The sequence below is a fragment of the Lepus europaeus genome, chromosome 6 (assembly GCF_033115175.1).
Source record: "Lepus europaeus isolate LE1 chromosome 6, mLepTim1.pri, whole genome shotgun sequence".
NCBI lineage: Eukaryota > Metazoa > Chordata > Mammalia > Lagomorpha > Leporidae > Lepus > Lepus europaeus.
The window spans coordinates 66664352-66682525 of record NC_084832.1 but is presented as its reverse complement, the minus strand read 5'-3'; the positions used below and the strand labels follow the sequence as shown (position 1 = coordinate 66682525).

The following is an 18174-nucleotide window of genomic DNA, read 5'->3' as shown; positions in this document are numbered from 1 at the left end:
CAGCCCAGCCACTGTCTATATTTGCCCCTACCCACAGCACCCTGCCTTTAATTTAATTTTTAAAGGGATTTTATTTATTTATTTGACAGCTACAGAGACAGGGAGAAACAGATTTTCCATCTGCTGGTTCACTCCCCAGATGGCCACAATGGCCAGGGCTGAGTCAGACTGAAGCCAGGACCTTCTTCTGCCACAAGGGTGGCAGGAGCCATTAGCAAGGAGCTGGATCAGAAGTGGAGCCATAGACACACAAATTGATGCTACTGTTGCAGGCTCCTACTTTTTTCTTTATAAAGAAAAGCATGTACAAGCCTCTATTATCTTGTTTACCCATCTTTTAAGTAAAACCAAAAGCCAGTGCAAGCTTTCTCGTCACCCTACCACACAGTGTCCCTGAAAAGGACACATCAACCCCCCCACCATGTGCTTCTCACACTGGTTACTCCCCATCCAGAACAGAAGGCTCAGTTTGGGATCCTGTGTTTTGACACTAGTTTCCTCCCTATTCGTAAAACTGAAATAAATTAAGCTAATTCAGTGTAGCTCCCAAATCCAGAATTAAAAGCAAGCCAGAGATGGGAGAAGAGGGAATTAAGAGAAATCACAGGCTCAATACAGAAATCAAACTTTCAGCATTGTAGCAGACAGTGAATTCTCAAAAGCTCCGAATGACCAAGCAAGGGCATCCTGCCTCAGGTTTTGCTTTAAAATCTGTTCAAACCTAAATCTGACTCTTCATACCTTCCATTATACAGTTCACCACATGTGAAAGCCCCTGAGCCAAAATCCAAGAACTGTGAAACAAATGGGAATGCCAACATCTCAAGAGAACTCCTACATAGACAATTTGTCACAGTAAATCTACCTGCAAAACACTTCCACATGGGATCAGTTCCATTCATAATTTAATGACCATCTCCAAAGGTAGTATTAATACAATGAAGTGACGATAGTGAATATAAAACTCACACCAGCAACAGCAGATGATCTTTAGAGAAAACTTTCACCTAGCTTACATTAACAGGTTAGAGAAATTTATTCAAATCAAGTATTTTAAATTAGGGGCTGAAAATGAGAAGAAAAGCAAAAGTGGAAAAAGTAGGGAGGCAGAGCAAGAGGTAACCCAAAAGAGGTAGTACCCTCTTAATATAAGCCATTCAGACTTTTACCTTCAGAGGCCCAGAAAGCTACACGTGGCAGTCTCCATTTAGTGGATATCTGAGAACAATGCAGATGACTCCCTGCAACCTAGAGCTTCAACTTGTCTGCGCCGGACAGCAGCCTTAGATGGGACATGAAAAAGCTAACAGACTAAACACAAGGTTCTAGTGGTGGCGGCGGCGGTGGTGGTGGTGGTGGGGATGTCATACTTTGTGTTTAAAGTATCTAAAGCAAAATCTGATTCTTGTGACTTTTAAAAGGAAATTATTACGGCCGGCAGCACGGCTCACTAGGCTAATCCTCTACCTGCGGCACCGGTACTATGGGTTCTAGTCCCGGTTGGGGCACCGGTTCTGTCCTGGTTGCCTCTTCCAGGCCAGCTCTCTGCTGTGGCCTGGGAAGGCAGTGGAGGATGGCCCAGGTGCTTCGGTCCTGCACCAGCATGGGAGACCAGGAGGAAGCACCTGGCTCCTGGCTTCGGATCGGCACAGCGCTGGCCATAGCGGCCACTTGGGGGCTGAACCAATGAAAGGAAGACCTTTCTCTCTGTCTCTAACTCTGCCTGTCAAAAATAAATAAATAAAAAATAAATAAATGGAAATTACTGTGAAACTCCGATTTCAACATCTCTCCATTGAATCAAATTTGGATATTTGAATTCCATAATTCAAAGTGAGTAATTATTGCCGGTGGTTCTGATTACATTCAGGAAACAGAAACACAGACATAAAGTTTTCCTTGGGAGTAGCAAAATATTTCCCTTCTGAGGGAGAAATACAATCAAGTTCCCTTTTAAAGCTCTTCTCAGCTGTTATGGTACACTGAGGACTAGTAAAGGCATAACAGAAAGACATAATAGTGATTGTAGTTCTTTCTACCGTGTGCACTTAAACGTAAAACAGTTAAAAGACCTTAAAATGTCAAGTTAGTAAAAAAAAAAAAAAAAAGAAAAAGAAAAACTAGATGTGATTATAGCATTTTTAAAGTATTTTTCATTAATTACTCGCAGTCTGACTTCCATAAAAGTACACCAATTCAGCCACACCCAGCAGAAATAGCCATGAATACCCCATTATGCATTCCAATTTTACTTTCTTCCTGTCTTCCTCCACCTCTGGTTGAAAGAGCCAAAAACTGTATTTCCCCTCACTATCACAGGAAACAAAACAAGGGAATTCCATCTAAACTGAAGGATGTTACATTCCCAGGCATAGCCAAGCAGATGTCAAAGGTCATGCCCCATATTTGGCCAAACTGAAATACTATCACTATATTTATAGCCAGAATGAGTAAACTATGAATCCAAAAGCTTTATTCTGATGAAAGATGGAAGGGGTTTTAAATTTTCTAAGCCTGTAAGCTTAGAGTAAGCTGTTCTGGGAATATTCAAGTTCATTTGCACAATAAATGAGGTCTAACAAGTCATGAGGCTCTGTTTTAGCAGGCCCTGGAAGTGATGTGCCTGCCTAAGTCTGCAAGAAGGCGGCTGCTAGTTTCAGGCCAGAGTAACAAGATAGCTATCAAACCCACAGGACACCTCTCCCGGAGCCAAGGTTTGGAGCAAAAGGCACGTCACATGCTTGGGAGCTGGTTCAATAAAAGTCAATGTCATTTTTTTTTTAAGAGAATCTCTGAAATAGTCTCAGCAAGCCCACAAAGAGACACTGAGAGGGCACGTGACCGGGGGGAGGTGTCACCGCTTCAAATCCCATGGGTGTATTCGGTTAAGGATCAGGAAGAACTGAGTCATGCAAAGAAGCCTTCTGATGTGTTACCTTAGAATCAAATTTTTAAGTTTTCATTTCATCCCCCTGACTTCCTTACTTTACTTCTTTCCCCAATACTTTCTAAAACAAGTTATTTGGGGGAAAAAATTCAAATTAATAAAGTGAGTTATTTGAAACACAAATGTGGGTGGGGAGTGTAAATGAGGATTAATTGGAAGCCCTAAGTTGTCAATCAGTATAGAATGGATCTCAGCTGCAGACTTCCGCAGTTCAAAGTGATTTCCTTTTTCCTTTCTTGCCTCTTTTATATAAACACAGGCAGAATTCATGGCTAATCTAAGAACTGTAACTATGACCGGTTTGTTTTAAAATGTCCCTATATTAAGAAAGTAGGACCCTTTTTTAATATGTTCAGCATCTGACATAACCCAAGACCATCTGCATTGTTAAATGGTATCACATAGCACAATAATTATTTTTAGATTTTTCTTCTTAGAAATATAATTTATAGGCATATAATGAAATGGTAATTAATTAAAAAACTGACTTCAAATACACACCCTCCAATAGTTGTGGGAGAAAAATATTCAGCATAAATATGGACTACACTTTTATCAATATAATATTCTCTCATTCTAGCTCCCACACCTTCCACCTTTAGCTCAAAATAAAGCATCACAATAACAATGGCAATGGCACAAGCTTTAATATTCAAACTATACACTAAATAGTTTGAAATTCAACTAGCCTGGACAGATTGAGAATGTTAACTTCTGAATTAGGCACTACAGAGGACATTCCAGGCTAAAAGGATCATAAAGTAGCAGTCTCTGAGAGGGACTACTCAGTAACAGAGTCAGGGCCAACCCATACATCCAGCAGCAGGCAGCAGAATTCTTAAAGTCTATGACAATTATACTTGCAGAGTTTTACTTTAATAATCTGCTTCCTATTTTTTAGGGTTATGTTTTCAGCATATCAAATACTATATCAAACTCAGACAATGAAGCACGTTAAAAGTGGCAATTTAAGAAATATAAAAAGCACCTGAAGGGAACATCCAGGATTACTGGGATCTAATCCTACAGGAAGGCTACCACAGAGATGTGTGGTCACAGTTGGGGAAGTACCAATCACAGACCCAAAGAGAGGATGTGAATTACATCAAACACGCCTAATTATAGGAATTTCTAATCCTGATAAATTTCCTTGGCATTAATTTTTAATTACACCAAATACCATAGGAGAGAAAAAAAGCAATGCAAACCATTTTTGATGACCTCCTGTAAAACATAAAGCTATCAAATGCTAAGTGTTTAAAATTAGTGTTCTATCATAATATGAAAGCCTTAATACAAATGCATATAATAAAAATCAGTCCAGGCCCTACATCATCATTTTATTTCAGAAATTTCACAAATTCAAGAAATCGCTTCAGGCACACAGGTAACACAAGAGAATGGGAACAAAGGAATTTCATGTTCAAGGTGCACTAAGGGTGCAGAGGGTTAAGCCATGCCTGCAGCACCCGAATCCCCTTTGTTCCAGCTGTTCCACTTCCGACCCAACTCCCTGCTAATGAGCCTGGAAAGCAGTGGAGCACAGGAGGATGGCATTAGTCCTTGGGCCCCTGAACCCTCATGGGAGACCCACAAGAAGCTCCTGGCTTCGGCCTGGCCCAGTCCAGGTCGTTTCAGCCATTTGTGGAGTAAACCAGAAAATGGAAGATCTCTGTCTCTCCTTTTCTCTAACTCTGCCTTTCAAATAAATAAATCTATATATTTATGTCATTCACTGAAAAGAAATTATATTAAAAAAACAGGTGTGCTAATGTCACAATGAGCCACCGAAAATTATATTCTAAAAGATTGGAGAGACCAATCACACAGATTACAGAAAACTCTCCTAGGATGATCCACAGACAGTTTTCACCTTCATTGCATGTGAATTTCATAATAACCTGAATACCTACCCATCTGGAGAAAAAAATCTTATTTTGAAGTTTAGAGAGATACAGCCAGCTTGGTACTGAGTACACAAACAACCTCAGTTGATACTTACAAGTTCTCCCAGTTCCCCAGCCCCCCTCACCCCCTGGGAGCTGGCTCTGCAGGGAGGAAGCTTCCTGATGCCCACAGATGAAGTAACTGTAACTCTTGGCTTAAGGTAGCTGGGTTTCTTCAGTACCCAAATTGCAGTGGGGAGGGCTGAAACCTAACACTGAACACACACTAGTGTGACAAATTGATGATTCTGCAAATTAACCCTCACTACAAGAGTTAAGAAGCTGCACCACCTCTGATGCAAAAACTGGTGACTGAAAGCACCTATCTTGATGTTATTTATACAATCCTACACTTAAGGTTGTGTGAGAGTAACTGAGAAAAAACTTTCAGTAGAACAATAAAATCCACATTGTGACTGTCACTACCCAAGGCTCTGCCAAAATAAAGATTTCTAGCTAAACCATATGCAAACCATTTCCTTTGACCTTGCTTCCAAGCAACCAAACTATCTGAAGCATTTGACATTTACTTGTATAGACTATCCCCAAATATTTATGTGGTTATTTGGTTTTCAAGCTTTGAAGGACACACAGTATTTATAAGCCTGAGAATTAGCTGATCCCATTATAATTTCTCTCTCCAAAGTGGATTTGAAGTTTAAATGCATTTCTTTTTTCACTCTTACCCTTGTCAACTATGCAATCATAAAGGCCAGATCCTTCCTCGCATGGGGATTCCGTACTCAAACCCATAGGTTTCTCTCAGACATCTGCTCTGCAGGTTTTTCTTTGGCCTAGTGGAGGAAAAACACTCATTTTGAAGATTAAAAAGGGGGTGGCGCCGTGGGTTACGGCCCCAACCTGCAGTGCCAGCATCCCATATAGGCCTGGCTGCTCCACTTCTGATCCAGCTCTCTGCTATGGCCTGGGAAAGCAGAAGATGGCCCAAGTCCTTGGGCCTCTGCACCCACGTGGGAGGCCCAGAAGACACTCCTGTCTCCTGACTTCAGATCAGATCAGATCAGATCAGCTCAGCTCTGGCCATTGAGGCCATTTGGGTAATGAACCAGCGAATGGAAGACCTCTCTCTGTATGTCTCTACTTCTCCCTGTAACTCTTTCAAATAATAAAATAAATCCAATTAAGAAGAAAAAAAAAAAGAAAAACTGATATGAAAGGGGAGGAGGGAAACAGAGGAAACAGGGCTCAGTGTCTCCATGCCCCAGCTAAGACTTCAGAAACAACTGAAGAGATCTGCTGTATTATCCTACATCATCCAAAACAGTTTCCCCTCACCTCCTTCCTTCCTCAGACTCCTCTCTTGCCTAGGATCTAAGTAAGACTTGGAGGTCTAATCAGCGTCTGGCTTTCTTAGTAGTTACAAAATGCAACCACAGACCTCCTCCCTTTCCGATACCAGGTTCATTGAACTGCTTTCAAACTGATAACCAAGCAAACCCAGAATGGAGGCCCCTCTAGGGACAAGCTAGTACTGTTAACTTCAAGTAAGGGGACCCTGGGGCCAGCACTGTGATGTAGTGGGCTAAGTCTCCACCTGCAGCACTAGCATCCCATACGGGCATCAGTTTGTGTCCTGGCTGTTCCTCTTCCAATCCAGTTCTCTGCTATAGCTTGGGAAAGCAGTAGAAGATGGGTCAAGTGCTTGGGCCCCTGCACCCACAAGGGAGACCTGGAAGAAACTCTTGGCCCCTGGCTCTGGATCCACCCAGCTTGGGCCATTTGGGCAGTGAACCAGGAGATGGAAGACCTTTCTTTCCGTCTCTCCCTCTTTCTGCCTGTTAACTCTACATCTCAATAAGTAAATAAAATTTAAAAAATGGGAAGGGGGCCTACTTCATGGTACAGTAGGTTAAGCCACTGCCTGCAATGCTGGCATCTCATATGGGTGCTGGTTCAAGTCCAGGCTACTCCACTTCTGACCCACCTCCTGCTAATGCACCTGGGAAAGCAACGGAAGGTAGACCAAATTTTTGGGCTCCTGCCACCCACAAGAGATAGCCAGATGGAGTTCCAGGCTCTGGCTTTGACCTGGCCCAGCCTCAGCTGATGCAGCCACTTGGGGAGTGAACCAGCAAATGGAAGATTGATCGATCGATCTCTCTGCTTGACTGTAACTCTGCCTTTCAAGTAAATAAATCTTTTTTAAAAAGTGGGGGAACCATGGCTGTAAACAGAAAACATTTGTTCTCAACTCAGATGCTTATGGACTCTGACGTAATAAAAGTAAAGATACAAAAAACCATGACCCATTTTCCAGATTTGTGAAGAGCAATTAAGAAAATTCTGCTTGGCCAAGAAATGTCTTTAATCAGACAAGAGAAAACAACTGGAAAACAGGCCACCCCTCTTTTCCTACCCTCTTTCTCATACTGGCATAGCTTTAATCAGATGAAGCTGGGTAGCATCTCTACAGCTGTTAAGGCCACTAGATATATATATTATCAGGACCGGTTTTGTAACTTAAGCCACACAATGAACAACTGTAATTAAGACAAATATCAGGAAAAATATCTCATGGCAGAAAAAAAAGATTCTCCTTTTTGGTCTCAAAGATCTAAACAGAGAGGTTGGAACGAAGTCACACTGAAAGGTGGCAGTCTCTCTTAGTGTGGCTGGCCAGGGGGTGTGTAAGGGAAGTAAGGTTTGTTAGAGACAACAGCACTTCCCAGATTGGAGTTCTGTTGATGAGCCACAACACTTCAGGGGTGCCACTCTTTGAGAAAGCAGAAACATTTTCTGCTGGCCCTAAGAATTAAGTCACCACAAAGAGTTTGCAGAAACATGCTACCTTAACAGAAATGGTCTGCCTCCCAAGAAAGCTATAAAGCAAAATCTACCTCTCCTCCTTCAGGGAGCTCAGACCCTACACCTTCCCTGCAAAATGAGAACCAAGATGAGGAGCTGAGGGTTGATGATGTTCTACCCACCTCCCCACTCACAGAACAAAAAGACCAAAGACAAACTGTAACTTTGAACTTCACTAGACCTACAAACATCAGTAGCGATAAAAACTTAGAGTGGGAGGCAGGCGCCGCGGCTCACTAGGCTAATTCTCTGCCTGTGGTGCCGGTACTCCGGGTTCTAGTCCCGGTTGGGGTACCGGTTCTGTCCCGGTTGCTCCTCTTCCTGTCCAGCTCTCTGCTATGGCCCAGGAGTGCAGTGGAGGATGGCCCAAGTGCTTGGGCCCTGCACCCTCATGGGAGACCAGGAGAAAGCACCTGGCTCCTGGCTTCGGATCGGCACGTACCGACCATTTGGGGGGTGAACCAACGGAAGGAAAACCTTTCTCTGTGCCTCTCTCTCACTGTCCACTGTCAATAAATAAATAAATAAATAAATAAACAACTCAGAGTGGGCAAAGCCATATTGTTTCCTAGTTTATTTTTATTTTTGACTAGTTAACAATCACACAAGTGTGATGTCCTGGTTCACACTAAAAGCTATTTTCTCCATGTGGGAGATAATGTGCATGTTAAAACCCCACTGTATGATAGTGGGCTTCAATCTATTTTTGCTAATCTATCGCCCACCTTCCAACAAGGGGATCTTTCAAAAAATAATGTCTGCTACTACATATCAACACAGTAGTAAAACAGCTTTCTGTACTTCAACACTCATTTCTAAAATGCTTCATCAGTTTTTTAAAATCTGCATTTGTCCTTCTCCTATACCATAATACAAATTTGTATGCATAAACCTTTGTCTTGTAGCTCTTTACAAGCTAGTCTAACTTATTCCAAGTATTTTGAATATCCAGTTATTTCAGTTATATCCTTCCAAATTTAACCTCCTTTGGATTCACTAAAACATCTCTTTTTAATCTTCATTCCTGCACTTGGGTTACTGGATACTAATAAATTATGAGAAAGCTGTCAAGCATATCTAATATTAGTCAAGGCAGTATTATAACTGACATTTAAGTTTTGAAGCTTCTTTGTAAGCCAATATAACTTTTCCTTGTAATTGCTTTAAGTACATTTTAAGGTTACTAACTTCAATTCAGAATTTCTCATATAGTAATCTTCCTTTTTTGAATCACTCTGCCACCTGGACCCTGGCCACGAAAGTTAATTTTGAAGAACAAATCTAGCTGAAATAAATGTTGTGGCACAGATAAGTGGCCCCTTGGGTCACCTGCATCCTATGACAGAGTGGCTGGTTTGTGTCCAGGATTCACTTTTTTTTTTTTGGGGGGGGGGGGGGCCAGGGCAGAGTTAGTGAGAGACAGAGAAAAAGGTCTTCCTTCCATTGGTTCACTCCCCAAATGGCCGCTACGGCCGGTGCTGCGCAGTACCGAAGCCAGGAGCTGGGTACTTCCTCCTGGTCTCCCATGTGGGTGCAGGAACCCAAGTACTTGGGCCATCCTCCACCTTGGCACCGGCCAAGGATTCACTTTCAATCTAGCTTCCTGAACCGCACACACCCTGGGAGGCAGTAGGTACTGGGCTCAAGTACTTAAGCCCCTGCCTCTCACGTGGGAGACCCAGGAGTTCCTAGTTCCTGGTCTTGGCCTGACCCGGCTATTGGGGGCATCTGGGGAGTGAATCAGCAGAAGAAATAAATTCCATTGCCACCTCCCTCACAGCCACCATGGCCCTCTGCCTTTCAAATAAATTTTTTTTTAATTTAGAAAAAAGAACACAACAAGCAAAAAGTTAAATATTTTATAAACACCAACCATTAACATAAGTCAATTACATAATCACCTTTATGTGTTATGAAATTCTGTATGTCAGTTTTGCAATCAAATGCTGTATACCAGTTTTAAGTTGCATTCCATGGATCTCTTTATTTGTATACAAATGTATTCCTAAAATGATTTCAGCCTGTAACACAGTATTACTTTGCTAACATATGTAAAATCCAAGTTTATACTTGATAACAAACACTCATTTATCAGGAGTTACTTTTCAGCCTATGCATTTCTATCACTAAGAGAAACTAATGCTTCCCCTATTTTCATGAGTTTATGAATAACAGAATATCATCTCAAAATTAAGTTTTAAAAATAGGATAAGCTGATGTATAGGAAGATGGGTGTGCATTTAATTAAAGAAAACTTATGATAAAACAAGTATAACTGGCAGCAGTAGAAACTAGGTGGTAAATATATGGATGTCCAATGTATCATTCTCTCAACCTTCCTGCACAGTAAAATCTTGGGGGAATACTCCCATCTCCAAGGCCCAGCTCAATGGGTCAATACACATCTTCATTCTTCAAGGCACTTCCTACCTGGTATCATAGTTATTTACATGTCAATTCTAGTCTCCCTACTGGATCTTTTGAGTCATATGCCATTCAAAAACATCTAGCACCACATCTTATACACAGTAATCTTTCTCAACAAATTGGTGGAGGACACATTGAACATCTATCAGAAAGAATCAGTTTTTTTACTTACACCACTTATTCTGCATGATGCATTTTATGATAACCACTACACAACAAAAGCTGAAATATAAAAGATGCATATTCCAAGGAAGGATTTTTTCCCTAACCATATAATGGAGAAACAAAAACATGCAGACATAAAGTTAAACTGTGTGAATTAAGAGATTACCAAGCATTCACTCAGAGAAGGCAAAAATTCCTCTGGGCAGGAGCCAAGACTGGAAGTGGGTGAACCGACTTGATCCTTGCAGACTAAGCAAGATCTGCAGAATTTCCAGTAGGACACGAAAATATCCAAGTTCCAGGGATGAGATGGCCAAGCCTGAAATAAGAGCTAGCCTAGGGGAATGGTCAGTGGCTGGGAAAAGAAAAGCTTAAGAGACCCCTGGGGACACTAAACAGAGAAGAGAGTGAACATGTAGGTCTGAAAACTAGGGAAAAGGCTAACTAGACCAGGAACCTAATGGGGACCTCAAGATGGGAATCACATCCTGAGTAAGGGGAAATACATTGTTTGGTTTCAGATATGTTTAATTTGAGGTGAAAGTGGGATATTTAGGGCTCTTGGGTAACCGGGACATAGGCAATGGAGGTGGAAGTTACCTAGGGAAAGTCCACAACAAGAGAGCAAGGTAAGAGGAGGAAAAACGGGGAGTCAGTTAAGAAGCCAGAAAAAATGGGGGATGGGGAGATAAGACAAAGCAATGCAACAGAGCCCAACTAAGAAACGGTTGCTCAAAGCGAAGTCGAGAAAAGGGAACACTTCAGACATCCTTCACTGTCCCAGCCTTCAGGGATTCCCAACCATCAAGAGTACAGTTTCAGAACAAAAACCAGAATCAGGGTTGCAAAGGCTAAACACTCAGAGCTCTCATTTAAAATAAAGGACTCACGTTGAATTTATGCCCTTATTTAGGTAAAGTAAAAATTGACATGCTGAGAAAAAGCCACAGATTTAGCTTTCCAATTGTTATTAGGCTTAATAGCAAATCCAGTTTGCTTTACTCTTTTGCTTTTTCTAAGCCTTTATCTCTTGAAGATGGATAAAGAAAAACAGAAGGTGGCCAAATGCCTTCCAAGCAGCAAGCATAATTTACCCAATATTCAACATTGCGATGCTTATCTCACAAGTTTGAAACTGTAAGCAGACTGAGTTGAGTAAACTAGAATATACCAGTGGGAAAAAGTGTTGTCTTTTAAAGGCTGAACTGTATAAGATTATCAATGTACAAAAATGTAATTTCATGTTTCCTATGTTCCTTAGAAGACAACAAGTAACACAGAATGCTTGTGCCACTGACTGACTTGTTAGCTAGCGATTAGCTAAAAGAAGAGTTCTTACACATCTCTTTGTATACAGCACATCCACTGGGATACAAGCCTTGCTCAACTCAACATCAAAATAAACATTTTCCAAGTTCATCTGGTCCTCTGTTTCACAACATCAACTTCAAAATCTTGTGTGCACCAAGAAAAATGTTACCTGAACCAAGGGAGAACCTGTTGTGTCTGGACAGCTCTCTGCAAGTTGTTGCTATGAAGGCCAACGTAAATTGTGGAACTCTGGGGAAGCGGGGGCAAATCTACTCTGCCTTCCATACAGTGGAAACTCTGCTCTCTCCAATCATTACGAATTTTACACTGTCTTTCCAAGAGGATTCCAGGGAGCTCCAAAGCTACAGCACACACAGAAACAACCCCCTCCCTCAAAAACAAAAGCATACCAGGTACATTCCCATTATGCCAGGGTACTGGGTAGTTTCCAAGGGCAGAGTGGGCCAGAAAAATGCAAACAGCTCGAGCTTCCAGTAAATACAGACAGCTGCTCCCAAGCCTACCACAAACTGCAGTTTGGGAGCTTGGATGAAGACAGGTAAAACACCTGCAGTCTACCAGGGATTCTAAGTTAACCTCTGAGTATTCCTGCCCTGGGCCTAGCCGGACTTCAGCCAGCCATGGAGAACATTCCCTGTGCAGAGCATGGAATCCAGGACATACATGTCTGTCTACTGCCAACATGACAACCTTTTGACAATTGGGGAGGGGGGGGGTCTCAAAGCACTTCAACTTTTTTAAAGTTTACATAAAAATTAAAATGCCTTCTCTTCAGTGCTCAAATGTTCGCCACTTTAAACAAAAAAAGCTGAATATTACTCAAAAACAGGAGCTACTCTCCCTTCCATCCTCCCAAACAACTGACACAAAACCATATGTAAAAGACAAAAATAAGGTTCTTCTGAGTGTCACGTAAGGCATTCAAATTTAGCATGTATTTTGGAACTTTTTAACATAAACTGATTTAGTCGTTAAGACATTCACTGCAGATTCAGGCTAACTTTTGGCCTCTAAAAATACAGATATTCAAATTTCTGCCAGACTACCAAAAAATGGTTTCCTTTAAGGTAACTTCACTGACAAACTAGAAGATTTCTCAGGTCCTCTAATCATTTTCACCAGTATTAACTTAAATGTGGCTATGCAGTCAGAACACAGCCATCTTCCTAATGAGAGCTCCGTGGCTAAATTACACACCTGCGGATGAAAAACCCCAATCACAGAATAGATGTGAATTTTAAAATATACTGTCAGTTCACAAACCAGACCAAAAATAAAAATACCATTAATAACGGTTATAGTCAAAGCATTTTTAATCTAAATTATGTGTTCCATCAAATAGTATCAAAACCAAAAAAGTCAACTCAAAACCGCCATTAAAAAAAAAAAAAAAAAAGAGTTCACAGTACTACTTCCCAAGCTTTAGAAAACTTTCTATATGAGAAAACAAGCCATGGAAATTGAGTTTCACTATTTATAAATACCACACCAGCCTTAAAAGATCCCAGATTTTCCAAAGTCTTTAGTTCTACTTTGTGTGTGAACTTATGACAGTTCTAACCAATATTAAAACAAGTGTAAGAGATTTAACATGTCATCCACACACACTACATGTATATCCCGCAAATATAACCAGCTGGCAACTATTCAAGAAGGTTTTGAACTCTAACAGCTTTGCAACTCTTCTGTCCTATGCAAATGACTTTCAAATTCTCAGGCAGGCCCCAGGAAGTCAAGCACAAGAAACTATATTTAATTAAAGATTCGCTTTAATTCCCAGTAGTAAATCACAGGAAATATTTTGTTCCAAAACAGCCTCTCCTAAAACAGTTAAGTTTTGGCTAATCTGCATTTTAGAACAGGATTTTTTTTTTAAAAGTCACATAGTACAATTTGTCCTTTTTATAAATCTTCAGAGCAGGAGAGTCTTTCAGATCTGAGAGTGAAACTCGGTTTTAACAAGTAACTCATTTTTATGAAATGTCTAACCAGAAGACTAGTTATGAGTTAGAACAGTTCAGGTTTTTTTTTTTTTTCCTTAAAATACCCTTTTACTCAAACTGAAAATACACTTGCTGGAATCTGACTTGCACCAACTGATGCTTCATTACTCCTGAAACATCTACTCATCTGACAAACAGACTACTCCCTCCCAAGGCCAGGCTCGGGGTTCCCTCTGGGAGCTGCCACTCAGCACACGGTCCCTACTCAGCACTTAATAGCTCTCCTAAGGACAATTTTAAAATAATACAAAATTATACCTGCATTTAAAAAAAATGTTAAAACAAGAACTTAGGAAAATGGTTAAGGGGGTGATATGACCTTAGAGTCTACATACATACAAAGCCTAAGCCTTAAAAAGTTCTAAGTTATATTCCTAGTGTCAGAATACCTTGACAATGCCTTGAGAGGCAAACTAAAAATATCCTGAAACACTGCCCTTATCTTTAAAGAAAGCTACTCCAGCAAGTTGAAGTAAGTTGTATCCATTTCCAAGGACGTGAAAGAATGGCTAAGTACTGAATGCCCAAAAAAAAACCTGTTTTTAATTGCAAACGCTTTTTAATAGCTTAAGTAGGATGGACAGATGAGAAAGTCAGTCAAGTACTTAAATTCCAATGCTACGTGAAATTGGATTTGACAGTCTTGATTTTGTGACTGAGAATACAAGATACACGGAGCCTACAGCAAGAAGGCACTTTACTTTTACGAACCAGTTGGCAGAACTGCACGTAGTGCCTACTAATGAGGTTATAAGTGATTATTTTTCCCAACAGTGTTTAAAAGTCAGTCCTGACCCCTTCTCCAAGGAACCTCAGTGAGATGTGAGGAAGCTGACCTTTCTGACACATTAACCACAGAAGCGACAGGGTATGTGAGCCGGTCGCCGTGACGCTCGCGCGGGGAAGACCACTCCGTGGTACGCCGTACAGTCACGCTAAGGGGCCAGGCGAGGCGAGGCAGGGGTCTGATTCAAGCAGCGAGCCTTTTCACATCCAAAACCGTGAGCAACTGTCACCTTTCGGGGGCCCCGCGCCGAGCGCGTCCTCCCGCGGCCTTCAGGGCGGGGAAGGGATGCGCCAGCCACCCCCCGCCCCAGTCTTTGCCAGCCTCGCTCAGGATGTCCTGCCGTGGCCCGGACGCGCACTCCTCTGCGACTTCCCCGGCCACAAGGGTCACAAAACCCCCTGCGTCGGCCCGCACCGGCGCCCCCGCGCTTCAGAACACCGAGGTGGCAAGGCCCAGAAAAGGCGCGCGGACGCACACACACACACACACACACACCCGGGCCTGCCTCCGTGTTTCTAATTATTAGCCTCACACCGTGGCCAAGCCCATGTTTGGGGCGCTGCCCTGCGTGGACCGGGGCCGGCCCGCCGCGCTGGCCCTTTAAAGGCGCTCGCTTCCTGCGCCCGCGGCCCCTCCCCAGCCGCCGCCGGCGCCCGCCCCCGCCGAGGGTCACACTTGAACTTAGCTCGCCCCGCGCGGCCGGGCGCCGGCGCTCCGCAGGCGGCGGCCGCCCCTGCGCACGTGTCGGAGGCGCTCCCTCGGGCTCGGCGCGCGGGGCCCCCCGCACCCGAGGCCACCCGGGACAAAACCAAAACAAAGCCGAAGGCGCACCGGCCGACCCCGCACCGTCGCAAGGCGGTCCCCTCCACCTGCAGCCGTGCCCCCCCCGCCCCGGTTTGGGTGCCCCCCTCGCCGCCCCCTCCACCGCCCGGCGCGGCGGAAACGGCCCCGCGCTGCGAGGGCGGAGAGGAGCCGCCCTCCCCGCCGGAGGTCCGGGAGGCAAACGGGGCAGCCGCTCCGCGCGAAACCTTCTCTCTCCGACTGGCAAACTTTCCTGCCCGCTCCGACGCCCGGGTCCTGACGCACTTTCTTCACGCCTCAGTTCCCCCCAACAAGCCCCTGTCCCACCGCAACTCTGCGGCGCGCGCGCCTCCTCTCCGCCCGGGCAAGCCCCCGCACCTGCCACTTGCCACCCGCGCGACCCGCCCAGCCACCCCCGCACCTGCCCCACCGCGCCCCGGGCCGGCCGCTCACCTTCCAGCCCGCCGAGCTGTTGCTGTCGCCCTTATCCTTGAAGTAGGGCACGCTCTTGACCATCCACTCGTAGATCTGAGACAGCGTGAGCCGCTTCTCGGCCGAGCTCTCGATGGCCTTGGTGATGAGGTCGGCGTAGGACAGGTTGCCCCACGCGTTGCGGCGGGACGAGCTGCTCTTGCGCGGCTGCCCAGCGAGCGGCCCAGCAGCCGCGGGGGGGACCGGCGGGTGCTGCGACAGTGGCCCGGGCGCCGGCGGCTGCGGCGGCGCCGGGTGCAGGCAGCCCGCCGCCTCTGCGCCCTGGAAGTCCCCGCACAGTCCCCCGGTGGCGGCAGCCGCGGCCGCCGCCGCCACCGCCGCCGCCGCCGCCGCGGCCGCTGCCACGGAGCCGGGCGCCTGCGGGAAGTCCTCGCTCTCCTCCAGCAGGCTCAGGTTGCTCATGAAGTCGGCGTTGACAGCGGCCGCCGAGGCTGCGGGCAGGCCCGCCGCGGCGTCGGGGTTGGCGGCCGCGCCGCCCGACGGCGCCGGGCTGGAGGTGGCCGAGTTGGACTGGCTAAACTCCGGCCTGGGCAGCGGCCAGGTGCACGAGCGCGGCCGGGGCAGCGGCTCGAAGTCCGGGTCGATCTCCACCACCTGAGGCGCTTCGGCCATGGTGACCCCCGCCCCTCCCCCAGCCGCCGGAGAGCCGAGAAGGGGGGGAGCGCAGCGCGGAGCGGAGGGGGCGCAAGGGCTGGCCCGAGATCCTGGGGGGGTGGGGGGGAGGACGCAGTCAGTGCCGCGAGCCGACGGAAACCGGGAGGAAGGAGCAGCGGAGTAGCCGCGCGAGCCCAGAACTTAACTTCGTGGGTCCATCAACATCCAAGGCTGCTCCGGGTTCGCTGCACCGCCAGGACGGCTGGCCAGAGCCGCCGGGCAGCTCCAGCGCCGCGCTCCTGCTGACAGGGCCGCGGGCGGACGGACGGACGCCGCGGGCCGCTCGCTCTGGCCGGCGGCGCGAGCGCGGCGCAGCTGCCTGTTGAATGCGCTGGAGGCGGCGGCGGCGGCGGCGGCAGCAACTACGCGGCTGCCCGACTTACGGGATCTGCCACCGCCCCCCGCCCGCGGCGGCGCGCGCGCCGGCCCGCCCCCGACGGACAGCCCGCGCAGCCAATGGGCGCGCGGCTCCGCCGCCCAGGCAGCCAGTGGGCGAGGGCCGGGGCGGGGCCCGGCTTTCCACGAGGAGGCGGCTGTGGGTTGGTAGGGGGGTAGTGGGGTGTTTTTCTCGTTGGCGCACTCGCACGTTCTCTCTCTTTTTGTGATTATTTTCTGGTAATTCTCGAGTATTTCTGCGAGTCTCTCGCCCTCTTACTGTTTTGACTGCTGAGAGGCAAACCAACGTGGAGGCGGCGGCGACACTTTGTTTACTACGGGGGAGCCGAGCCGAGGACTGGCGAAGCCCGAGCGGAACGAGCGGCTGCCGTGGCCCCGACCTCCGCTCGGCGCCCAGGCCGGGGCAGGGCAGGGCAGGACGCGGGGTGGAGGCGGCCGCGCGGAATTCCACTCGGTCGCCCCCTCTCCGCTCCACCCACGCGGTCCGCGCGGCGCGGGGAAGTCGGCGGGGTTTGTTTTCGTGCAGTGTTTTCTTTGGCCGCGCTCGGTCAAGTCCTGCTGCCCCCGCTCGGGCCGCACACGCCTCCCCGTCCCCACCCCGGGGGACCGTGGGCCTCGTGGTCGGGTCCCTGCCGGCACGGGACCCACCCGCGCGCGCCGCCCCCGGGGCTGGCCGTCCGGCCCGAATCCTGCCATTGTTGACCGAAAAGGGCAGAAACGAGGGAAAGGGCCGGGCAAGCACAGGGTCCCTGGGTCTCCTATCCTCTGGGACACTCCGCCCTAGCGCGCCGGCCTTGCACTGTCCACCGGGCCGGCGGCGGCGAGGGCTCGGCAGAGCAAGTTAGCGAGCACTTTGTCCATTTATTCCTTGCCCGTAATTAAGTGTAACAGTTGGCTTACTTCCTTTTTTATTTAGAAGTGATGAAGTGTTGAGTAAAAACGCGAGAGGGGCTGAGACCGAAGCCTTGACCACAGCGCTGCCCCACCCCCAGGTTGTGGGGCTGCCCGCTGCGTCCGTCAGTCAATGCCACCCCACCTCCCCACCTTGCTCCATCTGGGCTCCAGGTCCGGGACGTCCTGTCCGGGAGCAGTGGGGCCAAGGGTGGGAACACAATTACCCTTGTGTCTTCAGGGAGCATTAGACAGTTTTCAAGTTCTATTTTGTTTTGCTTTTATTTATTTATTTATTCCTTTCAGAGGGATGGGAACACTTCAGGATGGAAGATGGACATTAGGGTTTTAAATACCTTGTCCACAAGACTGCTGCCAAGTCTTAAAAAAAAAAAAACCTAAGTAATTCCTCTATTTAAAAAAAAAAAAAGGATCAAAAGAAAAGCAGGCTTCTTAGAAAAGATTTAGAAGAAAGATTTATTTCTTCCTTTGTAGTCTCACTATCAT

At 46.6% G+C, this 18174-nt stretch overlaps 1 protein-coding gene across 1 annotated transcript in view; it reads right to left on the bottom strand.

Moving 5' to 3' along the window:
* Window positions 1-16646, bottom strand: part of FOXO1 (forkhead box O1) — a 101533-nt gene extending 84887 nt beyond the window's left edge. The window contains exon 1 of the mRNA XM_062194332.1: window positions 15688-16646. Coding sequence (XP_062050316.1) covers window positions 15688-16338 — 651 coding nt within the window. The 5' untranslated portion in view covers window positions 16339-16646. The remainder of the gene's footprint in view (window positions 1-15687) is intronic.
* Window positions 16647-18174: the final 1528 nt, after the last annotated feature.